Source organism: Manihot esculenta, chromosome 5 (assembly GCF_001659605.2).
Source record: "Manihot esculenta cultivar AM560-2 chromosome 5, M.esculenta_v8, whole genome shotgun sequence".
Classification (NCBI taxonomy): Eukaryota; Viridiplantae; Streptophyta; class Magnoliopsida; order Malpighiales; family Euphorbiaceae; genus Manihot; species Manihot esculenta.
This window is the reverse complement of record NC_035165.2, coordinates 12361845-12377224: the sequence shown is the minus strand read 5'-3', so window position 1 is coordinate 12377224 and position 15380 is coordinate 12361845. Positions and strand designations below refer to the sequence as shown.

Genomic DNA, 15380 nt, shown 5'->3' with positions numbered 1-15380 from the left:
AAGTTGCCCATCTAATAGTGCTACTTCAACATGCCATCTATCTTCCCATATGGAAATCCAACGCGCATGAATTATAATCCAATTACTATCAGATGATAATAAAGATGTATTGTGAAGATCAGCTGGCTGGCGTGGTGGATTTAATATTGGTTATTAAATGCCGAATTGGCACAACACCCTATCTGGTTGATGCCATTCTATCACGTGGAAGCAGATCAAGAGAACCACTGCTCTCCAACACCCTAGTTGTTGCATACCGATGGAGATATTATTGTAGGTAACTCTGTTATAAATTGGATGATGTATTGTCAAGATACTTAAAGACTTGTACCTCCCGTTAATATAATGCATGGTAGCTTTTTGCTATTAAGTTGGTTAGTCGAAAATTTTAATGAGCTACCAAATGATGCTGATGAAGAAGTGGTCCAGAAATATGCTCGTGCTTATATTTTGCGAATGATTGGAGGTTCCTATTCACTTATAGGAATCTTAGTAGGGTTAACCTAATGTTTCTGCCTCTTATTGCTAATTTACATAGAGCAGGCATGTATAGTTGGGGTTCAACTTGCCTTACTTGGTTATATAGGGAACTTTGTCGGGCCACTGATCCGATAGTGTCTCAATTAGGTTGAGCCCTACACATCTTCCGAATATGGGCATGGAATTGATTTACTTCAATATCACCATCTATAAATATATGAGATCCACATAATGATGCTACACTAGGAAGTAGGTTAGTATTTTATGCTTATTATGACATTATTATAATTTGCATATTACGCATTTAGATTAAATTCTTAAATTTTTTTATAATAATTTCAGATGGAGTAATGCACGACGTACCATTGTATTGTATGCAAGGACGTGACATTTGAAGAGCTGTGGTTCCCTTGATCTGGTTCCACGTGATAGAATGACATCAACCAGATAGGGTGTTGTGCCAATTCGGCATACAACAACCAATACCAAATCCACCACGCCAGCTAGCTGATCTTCACAATACATCTCTATTATCATCTGATAGTAATTGGATTACAATTCATGCACGTTGAATTGCCATGTGGGAAGATAGATGGCAGAGGTTGGTTGAAGCAGCACCATTAGATTGGCAACTTCATTATCATTCAAAGTACCTAGAATGGTATAGAAGAGTTTCTCGTTGATGAATTTCGCATCGTAGTGCAACTATTAGTACAGTGGTAATATTTTATTATTTAATAAATTTTCATATATTTATTTTTATTTAAAATATCAATGTTTGATTATTGTAATGTCAATAAGAGGATGATATCGAGAATATACATTTGATAAATCGACAGTTTCCTAATCCGGGCACATATCTTATTGAAAGACAAACAACAGTCATGTTCTATGCCATGGGGGAAGAGAAACGAATAATAGAGGTACCTCCACCACAGCCGGCACCTCGAGCGCAACCTATACCAGATGACCCTGACGAGCATGTTGATTCGCCGAGGAGACCTAGGCGTAAACGTAGCTCACGCTAAGAAGCTGATGTTGATGCACATACCACTATCCCGATAAATGTCATAATTCTAGCACTCGTTTCATTCCATACTCATCGATCATTTGGTGAAGTTGGACAGTCGTCAGCAGGACCTAGTGTTCTACAAGGCAGTAGATCACAATATACTACATGGACACATGGTAGTTATATGCCACCACCTCATATAACCCCGACACAGTGGTCCTTCCAACAGATTGGTATTCAAGATAATCCATTTCAGATGCAAACCCCGATAGCTAGTACTTTTGATACTTTTGCACGACATGCTAGCTTCGTTAATGCATTTTCAGCTAGACATTCTGTACATTCCTTCATCTAGCCTAGAAGCACAACCATTCTCTGGCAATTTTATACAGTACACATTAGGACAGCAGTACTCCACTTTTGCATCTGATGATATCTTTTTACCATTGCATTACACAGCAACACAAGATCCAAGGTCGGTGGCTCCTGATCTTAATATTCTCATGACTTCCACAAATATTGATCCTGCTGCTGCTGAAGGCAAGGGTACAAGCGATGACCGTCGGCCATATAGAACTCGACGTCCACATGAAAGAAGAGGACGTCCATGTGGCACGGGAGGACATTTGCAACATCCTTAACATTATTTTTTGAATTTATCATTTGTAATTATATTGCTTTATCTTTATTACATTCCACAATTTCTAATTATTTATATGTAATCTTTTATAGTTTTTATGATTCATAAATATTTAATTTATTTATTTATAATTACGATTCTAATCAAAATAACAAATTATACGGATAGATATAAAATATATAATGTTATTTTCTAAATAAATAAAACTATGATGTTATATTTATAAATTAAATTTATATATATGATAAATATAATGTTATATTTCAATTACATTAAAATAATTAATATTAATATAATTTTTATAATTATATATATATATATATATAATATAAAATTAAATAAATTAATATAATATAAATTTAATAAAAAACCCTAGTATTACAGCACTTTTAAAGTGCGACAATACGTATCTTTAATTTTATCGCACTTTTCAAGTACGGTAATATATATATATATACCCTAGTATTACAGCACTTTTAAAGTGCGGCAATACGTATCTTTAATTTTATCGCACTTTAAAAGTGCTGTAATACTAGGGTTTTTTATTAAATTTATATATATATATATATATATATATATATATATGTATATGTATGGACCGTTTACCAAATGATAATTCAGATTTTAACCCTTCGACAGTACGTGGCGTTGTAACCCAGGTTTCTTCTACGGCACAACAATTGCCGGATTGAAGAGGTCTGGTTTTCCAGCCTTTATACCACGAAAGTAACTAAATTTACCAAACAAATTTCTGATGTGGAAGATCAGCCTGAGCCGCAACCACAGAGCATACTTAAATAACAAATTTTAAAAATTTTAAAGGCTAGGGCTCCTGCAACCTTAACCTGGGATCCCCAGAGTTAAGTCAGATTGTGGGGGGAGAAAAGAAAGGTGCCGTTAACACGGGCTTATACAAGTAGCAGAAATAATTAATACAGAAATAAAACTTACTATATTTAAATAACACTTCAAACTTTACAAAAAGAAGAAGTTTACAGAGAATAAGTGAAGAGAGAATATAGAGAGAATGGGGTTACAAGTGTGTGCCTTCACAAGGGGAGAGGCTCCCTTATATAGAAAATTCTGAGCTTTTACTGTTGATTCACGAGATCCTTACTGTTGGTTCACGCGGATTTTACTGTTCATGAATAGTGTCTTGTCTGCCACTTTGTCTGATACTTTTTACTGTTGATAAATAGTCTGTCTGCCACTTCTTTATCCTTTACTCTTTTCCACCGAAATTCTGATGCCATTTTTTACTCTGAGTCTGACGAGGACGATGAGGTGTCCTTTTTCTTACTCTTATGTTTTAATTTTTCTTCCTTTTCCTTTTTTACTTTTGCCGTCTTTTTACCTTTTCCTTTGCCTGTTTTACTTCGGATTTTTACTGGCGGTAGAATTCCATAGCAATCGTCTTCATTACTGTCATAGTGTGAAGATGTCGAGTTTTTATCGGAGGATGACGTACTTGATGACGCTGTCGACTCCGCCTCTGAGCTTGACTGCTTTTTAGTCTTTCTTCTGCCAACTTTCTTTTTTATTTTTGATTTACTGGAGGATTTTACTGATGATTCCCTGCTGGAAGATTGTTTGTCTTCCGGTTTTACTGATGCTCCCGAGCTAAGCTGATTGAACATTTTCTGACAAATCAGCTTATATTCTTCAGGTGTTTTAGCTGCGGCTAACATGGCCTGGCATTGAGCCTTTTGGGCTCCAAATGTGGGCTCTCCTTGCATTGTCAATTTACCAGCATATGAGGTTTCAGGAAATTGGGCCTTTTTAATGATCCATTGTTTTACTGTTTCTTCCGTGGTCGGGTTTCTGAAAGATCCCCACCATTTTATCTTGTGCTTCTTTACTATAACAGGGATATTTAAGTCTGTCACATACTGAAAATCAAAATACCATTGATATACCCAAGGTAAAAAGAAGTTTATACAAAAATACATCAAAGGTGGTATATACTTTTCATTCTGGGGTGGTCTATAATTAGTTTTGAAATATTGATATATATGAAGTAATTCCTGGGATAAAATATCTTCAGTAGTACCTCTAGATTGCCACCATATAAAAAACCAATTTGGAAATTTGGTGAAAGTTTTAATGGCTTGTTGATCAAAATAAATTAACCATGAATGGGTTGTTGTGGGATTTTGAATACTAAAAATATTAGTCCAAGCATCAACATAATCAAAATAATTATATGAAGTAGAATATCTTTTTAATTTTTTAAATGCAATTTCAGTATATAAACTTGGCGCAGGCCAATCCTTAGGATGCATAACACTCTTTATTTGAATAGAAGAATAAGCTATTATTTCTTTATGATTTTTATCAAAATTATGCTTGACTTTAACAGATCCAGTTTCTTCCAAAATACTTTGATAATAATCCTGAGGTTTTAAAATATTTTTTGGAGTGAAATACCAATTCTCAGGATAATATTTTCTGATTACTTCCCATGGGTTTATATTATTAAAACCGTGTTCAACTTCAATTTCAAATTCAAAAGCAAGTTTTAAATACCATTTGTAAAATCCAGTGTTATACCCATGAGATGATTGGATTTTTGGCAAACCCACAGCCTTTAACAGATTTGATAAGTCTTTACTGTCTACCGTTTGAGACAGACTAGCCGTACCATAAGCGGGTACGATCGCTTTAGATTTAGAAGCCATACATGTTTCTCCTGAAGAGGAGGCCATACCTTGAAGGGCTTTAATCACTTCCGGTGATTGGCTCAGTTCTTCGATCCATACCCAAAACATATACTTCAATATTTTTCAAAATGGATTTTTTCTTTATATAAACCTGCTTATACACCAAAAATTCAAGGCTCTGATACCAAGGTCCATACATTTTGTTGGTATCAGAGCCTTGAATTTTTGGTGTATAAGCAGGTTTATATAAAGAAAAAATCCATTTTGAAAAATATTGAAGTATATGTTTTGGGTATGAAGACTGAACCCGTGTTAGCCAATTGTGTTAGGCGCCTTAGGGTAAAACAGGCAGTGGCCGCAACATAATTCAAAATTTTAGAAATGGATCCTTTCTTGTGTAGATCTGCAAGTACAGTAAAATCGGATGATTCAGAGTCTTCAGAAATAAAAAGGGTAATAAATAAAAAAAGAATTAATTCTAGAAGATTTTGTAAAAGCTATAGATGAATGGGAAATTCCTAAAGTAGATAAAGAACAGATTTATAAAATCTCAAAATTCAATGTTTTTAAAACTGATTATGTAATAAAAACTGAGGAAAGAGATTTTCAGTTAAGTAAACCTTTTGAAAGAATAACTCTCTTGTAAGCTAAAACTTTAAATCAGCATAGAAGTAAGAAATATAAATATATTCATATAGGATTAATTCAAGTAGGAATAAAATCTTTAACTAGAGAAGGATTAAACACAAGTATATTAGCAGTAGTTAGAGATGCTAGATTTTTAAATTTCCAGGATTCTTTGCTAGGATCTGTTGAAACAAGCCTAAGTGAAGGACTTATATCTTTTGAAGTATATCCAGATATGACTATTTCATTAAATGATTTAAATATCTTGGAAAGTATAGTTTTAGAAGTTAAAACTCACAATTATAAAATGAAACAAGGTTCTATCCCTATAGCATTAATATATAAAATCCATTATAAAGACTCAGCCTTTGGAACTAAATATAAATTACAACCTAAAATCGGAGAAACTAGATTTTTGCAGACAGATTTGACTAAAACAAATACAGTAATTTCTAAAACAATTCAGTGGAAAGATATAACCTTGCCAGATGAGTGGATATTAGGAGTAGTTCCTCCTCCAGAACCAGAAAAGGTAAAACCAAATACAAACCTAAGTAGAATTGAACAATTTGAAGATGGTAAAGTATCATTAAAATTTAATAGAAGTGCAAGTAGTAGGTATACAGGATCGTCATCTTCAGTAGTAACAGATGATTTAGGGAGGATCTCAAACCTACCATCTGTGATATATGCTACGTATAAAGGAGATGAACCTAAACCTATTATCCAGACCTTAGTAAAACCTAGATATTCAACCTCGGATATTCCAGAAAGAAACCTTAGAATGAAAGGAGTAGATTATAGCTCTTCAATTCCTCAAGCAGTTTATAATCCAGTAGAAAACTATTTAAATCAACAAGCTAATATGGCACCTTCATCGCCTGAGTCACCTTCAGCATCAGCTATAACAGAAAATGTAAATAATATAAACAGAGAACTAAATCTTCTTAGTAAAGAGAAAATTGAAAAGAAATTTTTAAAGGAAATAACGAAGACAAAGAATTTAAGTAAATTAAATAAAATAGTTAAAAAATATAAATTTGAGGAATTAAAAGAAGAATATTTTAATTATATTAGTCAGGATAGAGAAAAAATAGGATTTTTTTATTGGTTTAAAATAAATAAAAAAGAGAAAAGCATTAATCCAATAATAGTAAGAGATAAAAGGCTAGAATGGATAGTAAATGAAGAGGTAATTAAAAGTGATTTCCCGCCTAAAACAATGAGTAAAATCATACATGGAGATAAAGAAATAATTTGTGCACCCTATAAAATAGCCAAAGAAAATGATACAGATAAAAAGATAATTGAACAAAATAACTTTAGTAATGCAAGTCTAATATGTATAGGAACTCAGTTAAAAAAGATGGAGAGTATTTTAAAAAATAAACAGGTAGAAGAAAAAGAAGAAGTAAAACCAAAAATAAAATCACATGTTTTTAAACCATATCAGGTATCTAGTTCAAGTCAGAAAGAGTTAAAGAATAGTAAAAATGAATTTTTACAAAGTTTAAAAGATCAGTTAAGTAGAATAGAAACTTCAGAATCTAGTAAAAATATAGTACAAGATACACCTCAGTCTAAAACTATAAGTGTTATAGAAGAGGAAGATAAAGAGTCAAGTTCTGAGACTGTGCAGAGTCAGCCAAATTCAGAAGATATAGAGCAGTTTGAAATAAATCCTATATCCCATAGGGAAATAGTCAGTAAAGCTCCAGACCTAGGATTAATAGATAAACCCAATATAATATCACAATTCAAGTATAATGCTTCGACAGTCTATGAATGGAATATAGATGGATTGTCCGAGTATAACATATTAAGTATTTTACAACAGATGACTATGGCAGCTAATGCATATAAAACTCAGTCTTTTGCTTCAGATAGAGCAATAGCTGAGATTATTATAGCAGGTTTCACAGGACAATTAAAAGGTTGGTGGGATTACCACCTAACAGATCAGGAACAGTTAGACATACTAAATTCAATTCAGATAAATAGTGAAGGAGAACCAATATTAAATGAGTTAGGAGAAACCATTCAGGATGCAATATCAGCTCTGATCCTAACTATTTCCTTACATTTTATAGGAGACCCATCTCATTTAAAAGATAAGAATGCCGAGTTATTAAGTAACTTAAAATGTAAAAAATTAAGTCATTTCCAGAATTATAAAACAACATTTTTAACTAGGTTAATGTTAAGGGAGGATTCAAATCAGGATTTTTGGAAGGAGAAATTTTTGGCAGGACTTCCTTATTTCCTAGGAGAGAAAGTAAGAAATCATATAAAAAACCAGTATGGGAACCGATACCTTATAGTAAGTTAACATTTGGTCAGTTAGTAAGTATAATCCAAAAGGAAGGATTACAGATATGTCATGATCTAAAATTACAAAGAACATTAAAATATGAGATGCATAAAACTAAACATGAATTAGGATCCTTCTGTAAACAATTTGATTATGGAATAGGCCAGGATAAAGGATGTAATGGTCAGTGTTCAAAAGACAAAACCAGAAGATATCATAAAAAATACCATCATTATAAAAAGAAATATATAGCTAGGCCTAATAACAATAATAAAGAAGAATTTTATAGTAAAAAGAAAAAATATAACCCTTATAAAAAAATATAGAAATAAGGCCCCAATAGATAAAACTCAGAATAAAAAGTCCCTTAAAGACCTAACATGTTATAATTGCAGAAAGAAAGGTCACACATCAAAATTTTGTAAGTTCAATAAAAAATTAAATGAATTAAATCTGGAAGAAGAAATAGTAAATAAGATTCAAGAATTATGTATACATTTAAATTCCTCAGATTCAGAATTCATAGAAAGTGAAAATCAGATAGATGAATTAGAAACTAACTCGTCAGAAAAATCAATAAGTGTATTAACTAAAGAATAGAGTTCATTATTAGAATTAATAAACAGTATAGAGGATAATAGTACCAAAGAAAAGTTCCTTAAAAAACTAATAAAAAGTATGGATGAGACAGAAGAAATTAAAGAAAGTATTCCTAAAATAAATAGACAAACATATGATTTAACCAAAATATTAGGGAAAAATAAACAATCAGGAGAAAGGATATCAATAGAGGACTTACAAAGAGAAATTAAAATAATAAAAAGTGAGGTTAAAGACTTAAAAGGTCAGCTTCAAAAGGATGCTAAAAGGATTAAATTTCTAGAAAAACAGTTAATTTCTGAGTCGTCTTCTTCATCTAATGAAGAAAAGGAAGATGAGGATGACCAGAATAATATAGGACAACTAAGTAATAAAGATATAGATAGTAATTTTATAATGTTATTACAAGAGATAACTTCCAGAAAATACTTAATTAAATTAAAGATAAAATTATCAGAAAATTTTATTATAGATACTATAGCACTGTTTGACACAGGAGCAGATCTAAATTGTATAAAATCAAGTTTAGTACCAAGTAGATTTTGGAATAAAACTAAAGAGAAATTATCCACGGCAAATAGGACCAAATTAAATATACTAGGTAAAACAGAGGCGTTAGTAGTAAATCAGGATTTAGAGATAAAAACTGTATTTCTATTATCCCAACAGATAAATCATATGGTTATAATGGGAACACCCTTTATAAATCTAATAACCCCATATTCAGTAAAAGATGATTGCATAAAATTTAAAACAAGAAATAAAACAGTTAGATTAGATTTTACAGAAAAACCTAAAAAGAAAAATTTAAATTTAATAAAGGCACATTCCATTAGGACGATGGAAATAAATTCAATAATAAAATCTAAAACAGAAGATCTAAAGGAGTTAAAAAACAATATACATTTGGATAGAATTAAGAGTCAGTTGGAAGATAAATTCATAAAAGAAAAAATAGAGAAGTTAAGAAAAAGTATGGAAGAAGATTTATGTTCTGATCTTTCGAATGCATTTTGGAATAGAAAACAGCATATAGTAGATTTACCTTATGAAGAAAACTTTGATGAAAGGACTATCTCTACTAAAGCAAGACCAATTCAGATGGCACCAGAATTATTGGAATATTGTAAAAAGGAAATAAAAGAATTAAAAGATAAAAAATTAATAAGGAAGTCAAGGAGTCCTTGGTCATGTGCATCTTTTTATGTAAATAAAAGTGCAGAAATTGAAAGAGGAACACCTAGATTAGTTATAAATTACAAGCCGTTAAATGCAGCATTAAAATGGATTAGGTACCCCATTCCAAATAAGAAAGATCTTTTAAACAGATTATATAATGCAAATATCTTTAGTAAATTTGATATGAAATCAGAATATTGGCAGATTCAAATTCATCCTGATGATAGATATAAAACGGCATTTACAGTTTCTTTTGGACAATATGAGTGGAATGTAATGCCTTTTGGATTAAAAAATGCACCGTCAGAATTTCAAAGGATTATGAATAATATTTTCAACCCCTATTCAAAATTTTGTATAGTTTATATAGATGATGTTCTTATATTCAGCCAGACCATAGATGAACATTTTAAGCATTTAAAGACCTTCAAAATGATCATAAGGAAAAATGGTCTAGCATTAAGTAAAACTAAAATGAAATTATTTGAAACTAAAACAAGGTTTTTAGGACATTATATAGAGCAGGGTATGATACAGCCAATTGAAAGAACTTTAGTATTTGGAGATAAGTTTCCTGATGAAATAACTAATAAAACACAGTTACAAAGATTTTTAGGATGTTTAAATTATGTTATAGATTTTTACCCGAATCTAAACAGAATGATAAAACCATTACATGATAGACTTAAGAAAAATGCTGGTCCATGGACCGAAGAACATACCAGCATTATAAAGTATATAAAATCTTTGGTAAAAGAAATTCCATGTTTATATATCCCCAATCCTACAGCCTTTAAGATAGTTGAGACTGATGCATCAGACATAGGATATGGAGGAGTTTTAAAACAAAGAATAGATGATAAAGAATGTATAATCCAGTTCACTTCAGGACATTGGAATTCAGCACGATTAAATTACTCGACTATTAAAAAAGAAATTTTAAGTATTGTCGTATGCATAAATAAGTTTCAGTCTGATTTATTAAATCAGAAGTTTTTGGTAAGAATTGATTGTAAATCTGCAAAGGATATTTTGCAAAAAGATGTTAAAAATCTTGCCTCTAAACAAATTTTTGCTAGATGGCAAGCGCTTTTAAGTATTTTTGATTTTGACATTGAATATATTAAAGGAAATAAAAATAATATCCCAGATTTTCTAACAAGAGAATTTTTACAGAAAAATGGGAAGAAAGAAGAATAAAGGGAAAGAGATAAAGTCCAGTTTCAGCTCTCCTAATAAAGCCCTTTCCGAACAATCGGAAAGAATCAGTAAAACCATGGCTAAAACCACTGAACCCAGTAAAGGTTCCTTAAAACCCCAAACATCTGATAAAACCCAAGAAGAAATTAAAAAATGGATCGAAGAACTGAGCCAATCACCGGAAGTGATTAAAGCCCTTCAAGGTATGGCCTCCTCTTCAGGAGAAACAGGTATGGCTTCTAAATCTAAAGCGATCGTATCCGCTTATGGTACGGCTAGTCTGTCTCAAACGATAGACAGTAAAGACTTATCAAATCCGTTAAAGGCCGTGGGTTTGCCAAAAATCCAATCATCTCATGGGTATAACACTGGATTTTACAAATGGTATTTAAAACCTGCTTTTGAATTTGAAATTGAAGTTGAACACGGTTTTAATAATATAAACCCATGGGAAGTAATCAGAAAATATTATCCTGAGAATTGGTATTTCACTCCAAAAAATATTTTAAAACCTCAGGATTATTATCAAAGTATTTTGGAAGAAACTGGATCTGTTAAAGTCAAGCATAATTTTGATAAAAATCATAAAGAAATAATAGCTTATTCTTCTATTCAAATAAAGAGTGTTATGCATCCTAAGGATTGGCCGGCGCCAAGTTTATATACTGAAATTGCATTTAAAAAATTAAAAAGATATTCTACTTCATATAATTATTTTGATTATGTTGATGCTTGGACTAATATTTTTAGTATTCAAAATCCCACAACAACCCATTCATGGTTAATTTATTTTGATCAACAAGCCATTAAAACTGTTACCAAATTTCCAAATTGGTTTTTTATATGGTGGCAATCTAGAGGTACTACTGAAGATATTTTATCCCAGGAATTACTTCATATATATCAATATTTCAAAACTAATTATAGACCACCCCAGAATGAAAAGTATACACCACCTTTGATGTATTTTTGTATAAACTTCTTTTTACCTTGGGTATATCAATGGTATTTTAATTTTCAGTATGTGACAGACTTAAATATCCCTGTTATAGTAAAGAAGCACAAGATAAAATGGGGGGATCTTTCAGAAACCCGACCACGGAAGAAACAGTAAAACAATGGATCATTAAAAAGGCCCAATTTCCTGAAACCTCATATGCTGGTAAATTGACAATGCAAGGAGAGCCCACATTTGGAGCCCCAAAGGCTCAATGCCAGGCCATGTTAGCCGCAGCTAAAACACCTGAAGAATATAAGCTGATTTGTCAGAAAATGTTCAATCAACTTAGCTCGGGAGCATCAGTAAAACCGGAAGACAAACAATCTTCCAGCAGGAAATCATCAGTAAAATCCTCCAGTAAATCAAAAATAAAAAAGAAAGTTGGCAGAAGAAAGACTAAAAAGCAGTCAAGCTCAGAGGCGGAGTCGACAGCGTCATCAAGTACGTCATCCTCCGATAAAAACTCGACATCTTCACACTATGACAGTAATGAAGACGATTGCTATGGAATTCTACCGCCAGTAAAAATCCGAAGTAAAACAGGCAAAGGAAAAGGTAAAAAGACGGCAAAAGTAAAAAAGGAAAAGGAAGAAAAATTAAAACGGAAGAGTAAGAAAAAGAAGGACACCTCATCGTCCTCGTCAGACTCAGAGTAAAGAATGGCATCAGAATTTCGGTGGAAAAGAGTAAAGGACAAAGAAGTGGTAGACAGACTATTTATCAACAGTAAAAAGTATCAGACAAAGTGGCAGACAAGGCACTATTCATGAACAGTACAATCCGCGTGAACCAATAGTAAGGATCTCGTGAATCAACAGTAAAAGCTCAAAATTTTCTATATAAGGGAGCCTCTCCCCTTGTGAAGGCACACACTTGTAACCCCATTCTCTCTATATTCTCTCTTCACTTATTCTCTGTAAACTTCTTCTTAAAATATTCTCAGAAGTTTTGTAAAGTTTGAAGTGTTATTTAAATATAGTAAGTTTTATTTCTGTATTAATTATTTCTGCTACTTGTATAAGCCCGTGTTAACGGCACCTTTCTTTTCTCCCCCCACAATCTGACTTAACTCTGGGGATCCCAGGTTAAGGTTGCAGGAGCCCTAGCCTTTAAAATTTTTAAAATTTGTTATTTAAGTATGCTCTGTGGTTGCGGCTCAGGCTGATCTTCCACATCAGAAATTTGTTTGGTAAATTTAGTTACTTTCGTGGTATAAAGGCTGGAAAACCAGACCTCTTCAATCCGGCAATTGTTGTGCCGTAGAAGAAACATGGGTTACAATGCCACGTACTGTCGAAGGGTTAAAATCTGAATCATCATTTGGTAAACGGTCCATACATTTTGTTGGTATATATATATATATATATATATATATATATATATATATATTTTAATGGTATAGAGCACGGTAAACCAAAGTCAGGTGCAGAATTCTGCACCTGACAGAAATTCTACTGCACTTCAAAAGTGCAGTAGAATTTGCTTAATTAAAAAAAAATTATTCCTTTATTGCACTTTTAAAGTGTAGTAAAGGAAGTCAGCGCACTCTACCGCGCTTTACCGCACTTTGTAAGCGTGGTAGAGTGGCCTTTCACCTTGGTCCGAGAAAATTTTTTTCTCGGACCAAGATTTTGATAAATATATATATTTTTAATCTTAATTTGCAAAAAGCCCTACATCAGCATGGCACTAAAGATCTTTCTTGAGCTTTCCGCTTAGGTAATCCCAGACCTAGTGGAAATCAAGATGTCAAAGATCCATAAGGATTCATCCATCAATTTTTGGTTAATGGAAGAAAATTACCTCAACGAATCCATCAATAGGCATAAGACAAGGAACTGCCCATCTGGTGAAAACTGAGCACATTCTGCATGACTTTTTGTTCCAAACTGCAGCAGAAAAAATCATACACGGAGCATGAAACTAAAGCAGGTCGGCAAGTAATATAGACAGGAAATTCCTGCAAACCACTGTTCTTGGAATCTTATGCTTCTTGATTCAATTCATATGATTTGATTTGATTGTCTCTCCTACATACTTCGAATGTATGGAATTCCTAAATGCACCTATGTCATGATTGAATCCTGCAATTCAATGTGAATCTAACAATTCAGCCTGTTCTTTTTCTAGAGCATTGTTAGCCCTTATAGCTTCAAAATTTCATATTCCACTTTATTTTTACAGTGAAAATGCCTATAAGTGGCAACCATTGGTAATCTCAAGTATCTCTCAGGTTGCTCCTGCTTCATGACACCCATTGCCTGAGTTTGCATTAAAATGGCACGTGCAGTATCTAATTCTCGAAGTTCTATCATTTCTAATACAATTCGCAACATTGAAGAAAGAAAGCAATCAAAAGAATCTCCAAGGCAACAAAGTGCTTCAGAATTAAATGATTTGGAGTCTTGCTACAGATAGCTAGGGCTCATGCTCATAGTGAGCCCATTGGAGGATGGGGCAAAAGCAACTGCAGCCAGAATTATGACATGCACGATGCACCTCACTGAAGATTGAAGAAGGCTCAAAGACAATTGGAAACTATGGAGGCATAACAAGAACATCGATTAAAAAACATCTTTTCACTTCTCCATCTTTTAATTAAAAGACGTAGCAAACTTGTGCCAAGAATAACAAAGTTGTTCAAATTTAAACACAAGCAAGTTTTTGTTAAATTAGATTAACTTTTGGAGAATTATGTCGTTGAACAACTCTTATAGAAAGCGGAAACACAAAATATGGCATGACAAGAAACCTTCTATAGACAGAAACACAAACCAGAAACAAGCTTTAGCTTATCACCAATGTGGTGCAGGTTCAAGTTTCAGACTTTGAAAGAAAACCCCTATAGATATGAGCAACAAACACTGAAGTGTAAAGACTGTTCGCAAGATCTTTCTCCAAAGACCCAGCAATTCAGACGGCAATACTACAACTAGGTAATAACCAAAAAGTAACATATCAAATCTACAAACCTGCTCATACAAGTCCAATTTATTCCTGGGGAGCTTGAGCTGAGCCAGTTGAGGCAATGTAGCATCCCCTTCCACAATTGATATCAGCAACAAACGTCTCGATACCATCCACTGTATTGAGCGAGACCTGGCACTCGTTCTACAATGTCTGAAACGTTTGGTACAACGAGTTCTCTTTGCAGAACTGGAACACGATCTTGATCACACTGCCAGCAAAATTTATCAGAAGTTCTCAATTTCACCCTCAAAACAAAAAATATGCATCAGAATCCCAGAATTGAGGGAAATGCGATTAAGCAAAGGAAAGAAGCGAATTTGAGTGATTGATGGGTGAAGTAGAAGCATTGTTAGAAAGGAACTCACTCTGGAGCTTCAATTTCTAGAGTCATCATTTGCTCTTACGGGCAGGGAATCCGCTCAATCCTGTTAAGTACTAAGTAGAGAAACTTGGTTAGGGTTTTGAACCTTCCACAACATCCCTATTTGCGACTAGTCTTAGCAAAAGATACCCAAAAATTTTAGGTTGGTGGGAACCGTAAACACCATAAAATAAAATAATGGGATAATTATCAATCCTACTTTTATAATTTGAACTAATTCATTAAAATATCTTTAGATTAAAATATTTATATAATTTAATTTCATTAATTATAAAATGTATTTTTTAAGTATACTTTGTTCGATAATTGTTTTTGAAGT

General features: G+C 32.7%; 1 protein-coding gene across 33 annotated transcripts in view; it reads right to left on the bottom strand.

The window, feature by feature from the left end:
* Nucleotides 1–15215, bottom strand: part of LOC110615220 — a 32282-nt gene extending 17067 nt beyond the window's left edge. For 16 of the 33 annotated variants that reach the window (XR_006350763.1, XR_006350759.1, XR_006350760.1 and 13 more), the window contains exons 1-2: nt 15045–15215; nt 13513–14887 (exon numbers count right to left, since the gene is read on the bottom strand). Coding sequence is in view for 4 of the 33 variants with exons in the window: in XM_043956889.1 (XP_043812824.1) it covers nt 3389–4900 (1512 nt within the window). In the remaining 29 variants the exon portion in view is untranslated. Of the gene's footprint in view, nt 1–3061; nt 5196–13083; nt 13441–13512; nt 14888–15044 lie in introns of those variants that run through there. The other 17 variants (XR_006350769.1, XR_006350770.1, XR_006350765.1 and 14 more) reach the window with 9 other exon arrangements.
* Between the last annotated feature and the right edge of the window lie 165 nt (nt 15216–15380).